At 36.4% G+C, this 14,475-nt stretch overlaps 1 protein-coding gene across 2 annotated transcripts in view; it reads left to right on the plus strand.

The window, feature by feature from the left end:
* The window catches only part of ARB2A (ARB2 cotranscriptional regulator A), a 264,440-nt gene that overhangs the window by 126,575 nt on the left and 123,390 nt on the right, over positions 1-14,475 (plus strand). For both annotated transcript variants that reach the window (XM_082301823.1, XM_082301824.1), the window contains one exon: positions 7,622-7,840. In XM_082301823.1, coding sequence (XP_082157949.1) covers positions 7,622-7,840 — 219 coding nt within the window. The remainder of the gene's footprint in view (positions 1-7,621; positions 7,841-14,475) is intronic.

The raw sequence follows: 14,475 nt of genomic DNA on the forward strand, positions 1-14,475 counted from the left end.
TGGGAAGGTCACTGTGGGAAGGAAGGAGCATCAATGTACTGAATTGCACCTGTTTGTTGAAGATAGGTACAGACCAGAAGCTTTACTGTTAGATTACAATTGTCTGTTTTCTCAGGGAATGACTAAATACATGCACATACTAAAAGCAGCTGAATTCTCTGTCATTGAGATAGAGGATTTCTGGTCACAAAACACTAAATGGGAGTTGTCTTTCAAGACTTTGGATAACTTCAGTATTTTACAGAAAACACTTACGTGCATGATGTGTTTTTCATTTAGAATACTGAAATACAGACCTACCAAGAGATTGGCATTTAATCTTTTCCCATGGTAGTTTAATACATATAAATTTCTGGAAATGAAAGGTAAAGTATAAGATCTTGGCATCTTGGGTTGCCTTTCTTCAAGCTAAATATATTACAAATCAGAAAAAACCCTGAGCCCATTGAAATATCTGGATTTGAGAAAGAGAGGGTGTTTACAATAATTTTACACTATTACAAAAGCAAAGGAAGTAAAATTTGTTGTAGAATAAATTTAGTTACTTTTTTGTGTGGTGTTACATAGAAAATACACACTTAATGACTATTTGGGGTATATTCATCATGAAGTGCTAATGAGAATAATCAAGACATAGTGTGACATTTTCAGGGAGGAGGCAAAGTGTATTGAAAAACGAATTTGCAGTTGAGAACTTTTACTGTCAGCTAATGGGATGCTTGGAAATACCATAGAAACGTTAAAAAAACCCTGCAATCCAGCTTTGCATCTGCACCTTATTTAAACGTAACTTTCAGTAGGTAACTGATATTCTCCTTAGTTTCCTTATTGATAGATTGTTTAGAAAAAATAATTGCTTGTTATTCATGTGGGCTTTATTAAAATTATTTTAATTACTTTATTTCTGGTTTGTTGCTTTCAAAAAGTTCTACGTAAATGTAAATAACGTTTTCATTAAAATCTTAGATCTTGTTTCTTGTACCCCTCTGAAACATTTGAAACTTTTGTTGGAAAAGAGATTAAAATAGGTTTTTAAGGCAGTAGGAGAGAGGATGAACTTCTGGAGTACGGACTTTAATTACAGAAGGGGTTCCTGTAGGATATCTTGAGGACAAACTGGTGGGTTCATTCTTTCACAGGCTGTATGGACTCCAAAGCTTCTTTGCACTTAGTGAAGAAAAGCAGAAGCTGGTTTTTACAGCCTGAGCAGTTGTTATGGACAGATTATTTGCAGCCCAGTATCCTGCCTGCATGGCTGGGATGGATTCACTTCATTCAGTCGCCAGCAATTTCTCCAAATAGCCCAATTCCCACATCAGGGAGAGGTGGTTGGTCTGATGTTTATTAAACAATGCTTGAAGCAGTAATTGAACATGAACAGAGTTCTTTCTGTTAATTCACAGAATTAAATTAATGCTATAGCATAGGTTCTTGTGTCTCACTTGCCATGAGAAATAATTTTCTGCTGCAAATCCTAGAGCAACTAGTGCTGGTAAAGGCATGGAAGTTCCCTACAAAGAATACAGTAAGCAACTTAGGATGTAAAAATCCTTTTAATTCATGGATGTTTTTATTCAGTTTTGACCTTGCGAACAAACAGAATAAAACAGGGTTGCAGATCTAACACACAGACATATTTGGGTTGCTAATTATAGAGAGATGTAAAACATTAATTCTTTTCAAAACTTTTCAACAGTAAACCCAAAATGTGGGAACAGCTTTTCTAGTAGGTTTTTGTAGCCTCGAACATTGATTTGTTTAGTATAGCTGCACTAGCACCAAATTAACAAATAGTAAAGTAAGACATAGTCATGGCATGTTTAATAATTTCCAGCATAAAGGTTGTGAAATAAGATGAACACAGTTCTGCATGCAAATAGATTTGGACATAATGCAGTGATGACTTAGAAGGCAGTAACAGAAAGGAAATGAAGAGTTTATTGTTTCTATAGCTCTAATATCCATTAAAAGTTAGTTACACAGCAGGTGGCAGTTTGGCTAAGTGTAAAGTGAATGTTTTGAAATAAATAGCAGCTGGGTGACCTGGGATGTCAGGGCTCTAGACAAGGGTGTGTGTTTGTCAATATATCCTACATGTTTTACAGACTCCTCAGGGACCAGGAGAAGATACAATTTCACCTTTTCTGTGCCAAAACATTTTAATTATATCTTCTTCCAAGTACAGCGGTTCAGTAACCAAGGAGCTGACATTGATGCATGTGTTGATAAAGCTGAAAACATTCAAAATGAGATTAACAAAGATTTTGAGGGAAGGGTGACAGCTAATTTTGTACAGTATTCTGCATCTAATTCAGGTCAGTGTAATGATAGAATATTTTATAACTGCTGTGTCATCTAGAAAGACTTTTATGATGCTTTGTGTATTTAAAGATTCATGTATGTGAAAGTACAGTTCTTTATACATTGTTCAAACAGGTTATAACTTCTTTATTGAACATCTATTGGTTGTCACTGTAAACAAGAATAAACTTAAGCATTTAGAAGCAATTTCACATCTCCATCTGCATTAATCACAGTAAAATGTTCCTTTTTTTAATTCCCCTTCAAAATACTGACTTCAGATGTGAAATGGAAGCAAAACTACCACACACATTTTGTGGCATCGCTTAATATTTGCAAAAAAATTGGATGGAAAGTTATAGTAAGTGTATTTAAATAATCAAACTGCAGTTTCTTTGTATTATGTGCAGTCTTTTGAGAACATCTCTGTGTATTTCTGCTCTGTTCTCCTCCTCGTTTGAAGGTAACTCACATTCTTCCACTTTTCTTTTTGTTTGCGAAATTTTCTCCTCTTTTTTATCCATTTAGTTCTCCATCTGCTTTCACTTTTGTTTGCTTGGGCCGTCTCTCATCCCAACTTGATAATGAGGAATGCAGTGTGACCCTGACCTCTATCAGCCCATGCATGACCTTCTGACTCGCCCACATAACCTTTGACCTTCTCTTTGACAGCTTGATTAATTACCCTGTGTTATGATTTATGAGTAAGTGCTATGTAAAAATAATAGACAACAGGTGGTCCTCTAAAATCTTTTTGTGGCACGTTTTCTTTTCCTGCCTAACCTGATGAGCTGTTTGAAGTTTGGAACTTAGTGGGACAAAGTGTGTTTGGCAGAAGCATGGCATTTTTACACACTTGGACACAGTGCTGGAATTCAGGCGGCTGAGGTGTATCTGGAATGGAAATATCACAATGTTAGCAGGGTGCAGTTGCCAAAATGTATGTTGGGTGGAAATAGAAAGCGGAATCAACTGACATTTCAGGCGTTTCAGTCACAGGTCACGTCTTGAGAAAATTGCTCAAATAATGGAGGGGGCATTTTTCAAGCTGAGCTGCATCTCCAACAGCTATGTTTACTTTAACGCTTCACTAGTGACTTCTGATTGGTTGTCATGACCTCATCCTGCTGTTGCACCTACAGTGTTGCAATAGTGACATAGATGTACCCTTCTTGCAGTAGAGATGGGAAATGAACAGAGCATAATTCTTTCAGAAAGATGAATGTACATTGCTGTGTCTGTTTTAACCACAGGCAGGTTTAAGAGCAGTGAGTTTTGAGTTGTATTTCCCCAAGGAATTAATTCTGGTCTTGCTGCTGACCATCCAAATAGAAACCTGAACTTGAAAATTCAGGTTGATCAAGCATAGGAGAGTGATCTCTTTCAGATCCTCACTCACAGTCCAAAAAGATAGTTACATAGCTCAAAAGATACCTCTCCAGCTCTGACCTCTCTTGTCACATATGGTGTCCCACCCTGGTGGATTAATATACAGATCTGAATGGTCTCGACTCAGTATTCATGTGTCAGGCAGGGGAAATTCCAAAAGATTTGGAATTTACTTTAAATACTTTGAAGTTCTTTTTTTAACCTTACCCTCGAACTTCCAGTAAGAGGCAGAAAGCAATCCCCCATTTCTGACTCATGTCTTATAATGGAAAAGGCCCTTCTACATTGTTCTGACTTAGTAGTAAAGGTGTTGTAACAGAGATACATGATTCTTTCCAACTCTTGACTTTGTAAGCCTGCTTTTCATTTTGTCATCACAATCCTCTACCTCCAGAAGCAGCAACCTGGAGAATGGTAGGAGTTAGTGTAGATTGAATTTCACTTACCTTGAAGCATTACCACATGGGGGGAAGAGATGTTAATTGGGTGCTTTAGTCTGAGAGAGAAATTTTGTAGATTAGGGGCTGGGAGTTCCATTTGTCAGTGTCTGTCCTAGTTATAAGGTCTTATCACAGGTACACTGATGGCTGAAGATTGATCGGGGTGGGGGGGGTAGTTGTCCTTAAAGCTCAGCATTTTACCATGAAAAAACTTTTTAGAGAGTGGTTTCTCTTTCTGTGTACACTGGACACACAGGAGAAAACTATTACATTGAAAACATACCTAATGTTTGCATACCACCTAATACCACTGAGGGTGGCGAGATTTAGAAACCCTCCTACTTGATTGGTACTTACGGAAGTCATAGGTCACTATGTTTTAATAATGATGTAAGATCATCATGGCTGAAATTGGTATTTTTAATGACATTGATTTGTTTAGTATAGCTGCATTAGCACCAAATTAACAAATAGTAAATTAATACATAGTAATGGCACATTTAATACTTTCCAGCATAAAGTTACTGTATATGGTGAAAAAAGATTGCTACAGTCCTGCATGCAAAAAAGTATTTCTGAACATGGCTTTCATTTTAAAGGATGCTTTTTAATGAATGTGATTTTTGTCTGTGTTAACAGTTATGCCAAAGACGGTATCTCATCTGTTATTAAAGTTTGCTAAAGGCCTTTTTTTGAGATATTAGTGGTCTCATGTTCTGAGTTTTGCATTGACTTGCACTCTTCTCAAATTCACTGCATTAGAGCTCCTCCTTTTCTTTCATTCTCTGATTGCATTAAACTTCAACAATGCAGCTATGCCCACATAAATTACATTTTTAAAAAATTAATTGAAGTTAAAAGCCGCATTGTTTACAGTGATGTTCTTTAGTTCAGAGTATTCCTGTTCAGTAGCATATACTCAAAAAAAGGCTGAATGAGAGAGGTTGTAATTGGGTATATTTTACCAGTCGTTTTGTTTTTCCATGTCGATTTTTATATGTTACTCTCAAATCTTCTTTCTGGTGCCATTGTTTTCATCTTGAAATTTAGGATGCAGAAGTTCAAGGGAAAGGGAGATACACCCTATCGTGTAAGCAAAACAGTCCAAAAAGAGATTACTTTCCAAAGAGAAAGACTTAGGCTTTCCCATAATTGAGGGGAAAAAGAATCTTAGCTCAGTTATTACTTAATTATTTTAATTCGGCTGACAGGAAAGGCCTGCTATCTGGGAGAAATTGTAAAAAAAAAAGGTAAAGGGAGTCATGTTACAGTGCTTAAAATAGATTTGATAAAAATCCTTTAATTGATTTATAAAATAGTGAATTTAAAATTAGAATCATATTTCACCTGTTGATATCTATGTGAAAAATTGACATTGTGTCCTCAGAAAATGGGACAAATGAGTCATGTAATTTTAAGTTACATGATCAATAACTTAGACAAATTCCACTTCTTTGATGATTTGTGTGTCTGTTTGGTGATCAGGTTAAAGTGGACAGAGTTTCAAATCCCTGTAACACTTGTAGATCTGTAATAAACACATGAATTTTGCATTTCACATTGTATAGAAAGCAAAACAAATCAATACACAGAACGTCTCTGCTCAAAACAAGCAGGTCAAGAAGATGAAGAGCTCCAAAACTACCAGCCTGCCAAGTACTGCAAAAACTGGCAGTAGCAAGCTCAAAAACTATCCTTTCATATGAATTTATGAATGTTTGTAAGCCATATTCTTCTCTGTGATGAATTTTGGGCATCAGAATTTTCCAAGCTGGAAAGTTCATGTGTTCTTAGTTCAGCATTGGGCATTAATACGGCCAGGCATGGCGTGGATATATTTTAAAATTTGTCTTTCATTTTCTATTTTCTTTCTCTCTTTCCCTATTGTTAATTTATATATTTGCCTGTTTGTCTATATTTATCCCAGTTGAATTCATGGCAGGCAGGGCAGGGGAATCATGTGACAGGAGATCTGTTATGGTGCTGTATCTAACAAAGAGACAATTTTCTCTTTGGCCAATTGTGATCTTTTTTGACTACCTCACTTATGCCAGAGGTAGTATCCTGCATGCCTCTCTTTCACCCTGTTTATCAGAGTGCAACTGTGCCCTTTAACATGGTTTTTGGTGGGAGGAGAAGCTACAGCAGACGTTTGAGAAGGGCACAAGGACGAGGGGTAGGAACTCCCTTCAGATGAGATTTTGATAACTAGTCAAGTGTGTCCAACTGTAGAAAATCACTGAGTGACAATCTGTCTACCTGACAGTGGCCACAATGAACTACAAGGTTTGTGAATGGTTCTACAGACTAGAATAAAGCAAGCCCAAATAAAGTATCTTTTGTTGGGGTGGAGTTGGTTTCCTCTGGGCAGCTAGGTATGGGGGACCTCTTTTGATCCTCATGCCTGGACTGAGTGCAAAATGAAGCACCAAGTGAAAAGCTGGAATAAAGCTGTTCCATTAGATAATTAATATAGATGTTTCCAAAAAGTAAGTAAGTACTAAAATTTACTTCTAAAGGATAGCTTGATTTTGACTGGGAACCCATGTTAACTTTAAGGACACATCTGTTAAATGCTTGTGCTTCTCTTTTTTCCCTTCATTTGCAATTACATCTTCCACAAATACTATGATTTTTGTGTGATTTGCCATCATTTAAAAATCTTTAAATTTGATTGGCTGATTAATTCAAGATTTATTTCTCATTCATAAATTCGTATTTTTTCAACCAGCTCATTTCCTGCAGCACAAAAATATACCTTATATGCTCAAAAGCATCCTGCAGGTCTCACATTTGCTCTGGATTTGTTGAATATACAGCATAATCCCAGTGAACTTTTACAGAAGATTTAAAGATGCACTAAAAAGTCAGACCCACTATAGAGAGTTGACTTGTAAGCAATACCACTGAATCAGTTTTGGTATTAATTCATTGTTACTGCTGCTATTTGCCTCTGCATGGTGTGCTTATTGTCAGCTAGACAAAAGGTTTTGCTATTTTAAAATGTGGTGAATAATTTTCACATGCTTTCTTTAATGTATCTACCTTTGTATATAAAATCTCTCAATTCTTTTTCTTTTAAAGGTTTTTACTGGCTGGGCATAAAGCTTTTTATTCATTATTATGTAGAGTTCTTAAAGCAACATTTTGCTTTTAGTTCCTGTATTGTTTTCTGAAAAAGTCATATAAAGTGCTTATGAATAAAACAACATACTAAATTATTTTAAAGGTAAAACAGGCAACTTTTCTGATGCTGAGGGATGTGTATGAGCATAAGTACATGCACAGATACATATTCACACATCAATATCCCTTTAATGACAGAATATTCTTTAAAACCCTTCTATAAATGATGTTGTGTGAGGTTTCTGAAATAAATAAAAAAGTTCTAAAGAGCATTAAAGTATATGCAAAGCATTTTCAAGCATTAAATCTCCCTTTTCACATTTCTTCTTGTTTGTGTGTGTGCATGTGACTCTCTTCTAAAACAGGAAGGCTATGGAGTAATAGTTCTGAATCCCAATGAGAACTATATTGAAGTTGAGAAGACAAAAGCCCAAATACAGCTGTCTTCTGATATCTCAGAAGAACCTGCAGAAAAGAGGGAAAGAAAAGATAAAATCCCAAAGGAAACAAAGAAGCGACGTGACTTCTACGAAAAGTATCGAAATCCACAAAAAGAAAAGGAAACTATGCAGATCTATATTAGAGTAAGTTTCTTTTGGTTTTGTTTGCCCTTCTTTATTGATGTATACATATGTTTATTGCCTATTGGCTAATAAATAGCATTCTTTTTTAAAAACAAATATATTACTGAGATGGCGTTCAAGAGTTTGTACAGAATTCCTGTCTCTTTATTCTATTGATATTTTTGGTCATTTATTGATTGTGATGTTTTGGAAGTGTTACAAAACATTTCTTTTAATTTCAAAGGGAAACTTCAAATAAACCCCAAAGGAACTCACTGGGGTTATCAAGAAAGAAATGATTTAAGAAAGACTTAGTAAAAACAATTTTATAAAGAGAGGTGTTCATAAGAAAAACTTTGTAGTGAAGCTTAGGCAACATATTAGCTTCACATGTAATATATGCATTTATTGTATTATATTGTATTAAATCGGGGAGGCAGTATTTATAGCCTGATAGTTTTTTATCACCTGCTGAATTAATAATGTATTTTAGAAAATACCAGTGTTCATCTTGTGTGGTAGCAAATTTATCCTGTAATGTATTGTTTTTATATGAGCAGCCATCCATTGTGTTTGAGCTGAACTTCTAAAGGCAGATAAAGGAGGAATCTTGCTAATATATTAATAAATATTTAGGCTAGAATAATTTGAGAATGGTATGATGAAGAAACTCTGTCCCTTGCCCTTTTCTGACTCAGTGAACCTTTGCACTTTGTAATGCTACCAGCATGGGATCATTATAACAGTGCTACCCGAGGATTTCTAATTCTGCCGGGGGCACAAACAATATTATTTGCACATTGGCACATTCTGCTTCGTATACATGCTATGTATAATACATTCCAGGCTGAGTCATACAATTTCCAAAACCCTTACTATGAAAGTTAGCATTTTCATTCAACTGTAAAACATGTCAGAAACTCCACAGTGAAGGTAAAACAGTAAAAATGTATGCCTTTCTGGTGAGAAACAGAGAAAAATCCAGCACAATACGTGTTAGAATCATCTTAAATTTTAATATGCCCCTATTAATTTTTTTTTTAGCATAACAGTTTTTGTAGAAGAAATCTAACTTGGCTGGGTAGTTAAAAGGGTTAGTAACTTGGATACAAGATTGTCATGAATACCATAAATATTTACTGTGTCTTTTGAGAAATACCTGAGTATGGGAAACAAAAGAACGCGGGTATATATGTTCAAAGTCACCAACAAGGCACTGTATTTTCTCTTTGCTGCTTTTTTATGAGATGGTGTTCTGCCCACTAGCCAAACTCTCCTTCTTAAGAGGGGCAACCAGTCTTAAGGTCCACGAGAATCCAGTGGACAATGTTGCTGTATTGTTTGAACAGAAGTCCAGTGAGCGTGGAGATTCAGTGTTCACTTGTTGAAAGTGAACCTTTTTATCAACCTTTTGAGCAATTCTACCTTCTCATGACTCTTGCCTGATGAGGCATGAAATTTGGCTTCGGGAGGTTTGACCCCCCAAAATAAAAAATATGTAACTCCATCTCATTTTCCTTTCTTCACAGCTCTGTGCCCTAAATATGACTGTTAATATTTGCTTTATTTGATTTTCCTCAAATCAAGGAAAGAAGTAATATATGTTTTAGTGAAAGTGTGATTGGTGGTCTCCTTCCTCAGGCCAATTGATTGAAATTGCGTTTTCTGATGAAGTTGGTGTTGTATTCTGAAATAATTATTTTGGGGTTTTTTTCTTAATAGACTCTAGTACAGATAGTTTTTTGAAACAGAAAGAAAAACGTACCTGCTTTAGTATATTGTGGGACAAAACGGTGCAATTTCCCTCCTTATCAGTTTCTGAAACAAAACTGGACCATCAGTAGGGTTCCATTTACTCTGTTGGTCAGAACTGTTAAGTCCGTAGGAATTGCAAGAGGTGCAATGCCATATTTGCAATTTTCGTGCCTCCCATGCTTGAGTCCATAGGATTGCTCTCTGCCTGCACCCAGGGACTTGCCTCCACAGGCTGCTGTGGGAACAGTGTTGGTGCTGGTTTGCAGTGATCTCAAGGGGCAATTCAGATACAATCTTTACTCGCTGTATAGTATAGCGTACATTTGACTCACTAGGCTCTTAAATTAAAACATGCTGTCACTCAACACAGATATTTAAGGATGCTATATGATTTGTAATGATCTCATCAAAGAGTTTTGAAAAACCTGAGCAGGCCTTATGTCAACTTTGCTAAGTAGGAAAAAGTGGTACGGATAGACTAGACGAAAAATTTTCTCACAGGAAGGCTTTAACTTTATCTAACATTGAAGGAAAATATGGTCGTATTAAATATGCTGGAGAAATTATTTCAGACAGTTAAGCAGCAGGAATAAGTATCCTCAGTTATGTTCTCATAGGGTCACTGAGATCTGTTGTGATCTGATGAGGCAATGCCATTTGAACAAATTAAAGCTGTCTGGTTGATGTTCCTACTTGTGCAGCTACATTTGCCAAGAATTGGACAATTAGAACTCTTCCTTGGTAATTATCTTTCAGTTTTTTCTTCATTTTCATAGTGAAAAAAATAGCTGGGGTATTCAAGAATATGTAAAAGCAGAGTCTTAAAATATAAAATATCAAACTGCACTGTATTTTTACACAAAATGAGTATAAATAAAAATGACTGTGGCAGTGTGTAGTGCATTAAGCATAGTGCTTTTGAAAGATCAAAGTACTAACTGTTTCATGCTGGAAGTTTCCTTAACTATGAAATAATGTACTTTCTGGCATACATTATGGCTTGTTAAAGGAACTGATTTGGTCTGGGTAATAAACATCATGTCAAACATTATGGCAGGAAAACCTGCTTAATATGTTTTGTAATAAGACAGATTTTTTTGTTCTTGAAAACATCTGCCAACTGAATTCACAAGTGAAGACAGAAAATGTCATCAATTCTGTAACATTCTTGTAAATTTGATTTCAATTTTAGCAATGCAAACCAAGAAAAAAAACTTTTTGATAATCAGCATTGACTATAATACTTTTATGGAATGATTAAACACAAGCATTTTACTTTTATATAACGCGCTAATGAATGCATATGAATTTTAATACTCTTACTATTCAGATTTTAACAAGCATATTGACAGATCATTTTAAAAGCATCTGGTTTTTAATGTGTTGAATGGAGGATTGAGTAAAATAGCTAAATATGTACATACATCCTTTTTAAAAACATATTTCTATCCTTCGTTATAAATATTACCATTTTTTCTTAGACCACCAGAGGCTGCTCTGTACATACGGGCTAATGCTTTCTCCCTAGAAACTTATTATGCTAGCCAGCCTTCACTTGTTACTGAAGTAAACTGAGAATTTGTTGGTCTCTAACCTTTTTCTGTGGAAACAGATCATGCAGGCTTAAATGTGACATGATTATTACTTCCATTCTCAGCCATCTCCCATTCTCTGAAGATTTTCACACTGACAGTGCCTTTTCTATGTTAGAAGATACTTCAAAATGTAAATTAGTATTTCCCCCTTCTAAACTGCATTCACCACTTAAATAAGTAAACTGAGTTGATTCTGAAATGTTAATAAAGAGAAAATATAAATTGCATAATTTTATAGCAATAGTAATTTGCAATAATATTGTTTCCCCAACAGTTGAAGGATATCAAAGAGGCAACCAAGGAAGAAGTAGGAAGGATCACTTTTATCAGACCCACTAATGGGGTCAGGTTTTGTGGACAAAAGGGATAAGACTCTCCAAAGCCTGTATGCTAGGAATTTTGTCCTTTTTTTCCCCACTGAGCTTATCTGCTTGAATAATTCTTATTGCAAATATTATTTTTACTATAGCACAATCTATAACAGTGCCATTTCTATTAATAGCATATTAATGAAATTAATTTTGGATGTAACATACTTTTCATAAATAATTTCTCCTATCTTCTGTGAGAGATTAAATAGGAAAAGATCATGTGCAACCAGTTAATTTGTTTTATTAAAAATGGATACATCTGGATGATTTGTGCCAGTATTTAGGAAGAAGGCAGTTGTGTTAATATACAATTAAGTAAGCAATGACTGCTGGCATACGGGAAGTCCTGGCAAGTGTGCAAGCACAGTTGTGCCATTTCTGCTCATTGTTCAATGTGGCTGACACAAAGCATAGCCTGACTGAAGGTCACGGCAGAATGTCCGCTTATGTGGGATGACCTTTCAGTGCCATGGATTTCTTTCACATTGAAGATTGAGCCATTTCCCAACATAGCTGCAGTCCCACCAGCTGCCGTTTTCACCCTCTGGCCATCTCTGGGCCAATGACCTACCCTCTGATTTGGCAAGGTGCACGCCTGCTCTTGTCCAAAGCCTGTGTGACTACATTAGCCTGCTGCTGAGACAAAGCTAATAAGCCCTTTATTCCACCAGAGGAGACAAAATGACAAGCTTTAGACAAACAGCTCCTGAGAGGTAAGGGACAGGTTCAGCACAGAGAATGCCTGTGGCAGACGTGGGCATCAGGACTTCAACCTCTAGAGTCTCATGCTGATGTTTTGTTGCCCCTTCAACAAACAATGCCTGTTTTGTTTCCCCTTTTACAACTGCCAGCGTTACTTTATATATACCTCTGAAATAACACATGATTTTACTCTGCCCACTTTTAAAGCCTGTTAGTTCTGTATGTTCTTGAGAAATCTCCTTCGCTTGTAAGCAACAGCAAAATCATGCTGATAGTAAAAAGCTCATGAGAACTGCCTAGAAACTGCCGTGGTGGTGGTGTTCTTGCCCCATGTTGGGGCTGGGCACTGGGCATTCAGAGCTGAGAAGACACTGCAGTTCAGGTGCTGGAACATAAACACGTAATGACATTCTGAGTGCGCCAGGAGCATCTGGAGAGATCTGGTCTTCAGAACGTGTGCCACCAGAGATCTTCACCGTCCTGGGCCAGCAGCTGGAAATTAAACATCTACCATGACAGTTAGCACCTGCAGTTAGGCTTCCACATCGTTCCTAAAAGGTCAGATAAGCTTTAAGTTCCTATAGTTTCTGTAAATCAGGAAAAATATGTATATGTCATGTTTCATTCTATAGATACTACGATGAACAGGCATCTTACATTAAATGGCTGAACTATGGAGAGTTTGAACTAAAGTAGTTATAATAATTTATGCATAGGCTATTAAGCATGAGCAGCTAACTTAGATATTTTTAAAATCTTGAGATTATAAAGATTTCTTATGGTAGGTTTTGCATCTGCTAATCCTGAATAGTTTTATTTGTCTTCTTTTCCTTGAGCAACTGAGAAGTCAGAGACACAGGTAAGCACTGAAGAGAAATTCTGGATCTCCTGAAGAACACCATTGGCTCTTCTCTCTGCTATACCCTCTCTTTGTTCTGTGTTTCACAAGTATGGTTTAATCAAAGAAAAGGAATAAATTGGGGCCATCTAGCTTTGGTGTCTTTCAGACATTCATTACATTATGCCAATAAAGTGTCCATTGTTAGATCCAGTTCCTAAAATGTGAGGCAAGCCATGTAAGTTTCCACAAGAAAGAACCAGCTTGCATCTCTCCTCCCACTACGAGCTGTATGGTGCTCCCATGGTGCTAAAAAAGACTCTCACTCACACGTCAAAGGAGTCCTCCTTCCTTTCAGATGGGATTCAGGCTCATAAACCTGGCCAGTTCATGAGCTAATGGTGAAGAAAACTGGCTCAGCAGAATGCAGACATATTTGTTGAAGGCAAAAGTGAGTTAAATCACTCAAACATCTTGTACTCCAATATTGCCTGGTTTTGATTGTAGACTGACTGCAGTGAAGGACTACGAAGACCTTGTAGGTCTTCTGGTCCAGTGCAGATTGCTCTCTGCAGGTATCCTTTATCATTTATCTAACAGAACGAAAGGATTTTAGCTGATATCCAAAAACAAGGATAACATTGTCTATCCTACTGCATACCAGTTGCATGTTTTGATACTAGATTTCAATGTGTTTGGGAAAATTGCCAGAAAGAATTTAGCAGTATACCTTTTTGCAAAACTTTAAAGTTCTTCACGTTTTTTTCTTGGGGACGAGTCAGCTATAAGACCCTTGATATACTGAGAGATGATAAAAGTTAATATCTGTGGTAAATATTTGTAGCTATCTTATATCCTTATAGCAAAATAATGCTTTTCTATGGAGACATACCACCCCACCAAACCCCTCTAGAAATATTTATGTGTTTTGGAGAAGGACATGAGGACATGAGGGCTGTACTGCAGTGCATGGAGGTCAAAAAAACATTTGTGGAGTCTAGGAACTGAATGTCAGCAGACAGGGAACTGGCTACAGGATGCACAGTAAGTTCAAGGATGTTTTCACCTCATCTGTTACAGAAAACAAAGTGTAGGAAACAGAGGCATGGAACAATGTGGAGTAAGCTGCCCAGGAAGAAATGTCGGTTCTACTGTGCAATTCATACGTGGCTGAAATTTGAAAAATTAAGTATTGTAGCAATTAATTATTTTAATTTTAAAGTCCTTACAGGTTAAGGATTTTACTAACTAAAATCCTCACTTTTTGTGAATTTATATACTGTGTGATGTTATTTTGAATTATTTACATCTTGAAGAACAAGGCTGGTCTTTTAATCAGCTTGTTGTCATCACTCTGCAGGCAAAGAAATATGCCTTATTGTGAGTTCTTAGGAG

Source organism: Coloeus monedula (assembly GCF_965178545.1).
Source record: "Coloeus monedula genome assembly, chromosome: Z".
Lineage (NCBI taxonomy): Eukaryota > Metazoa > Chordata > Aves > Passeriformes > Corvidae > Coloeus > Coloeus monedula.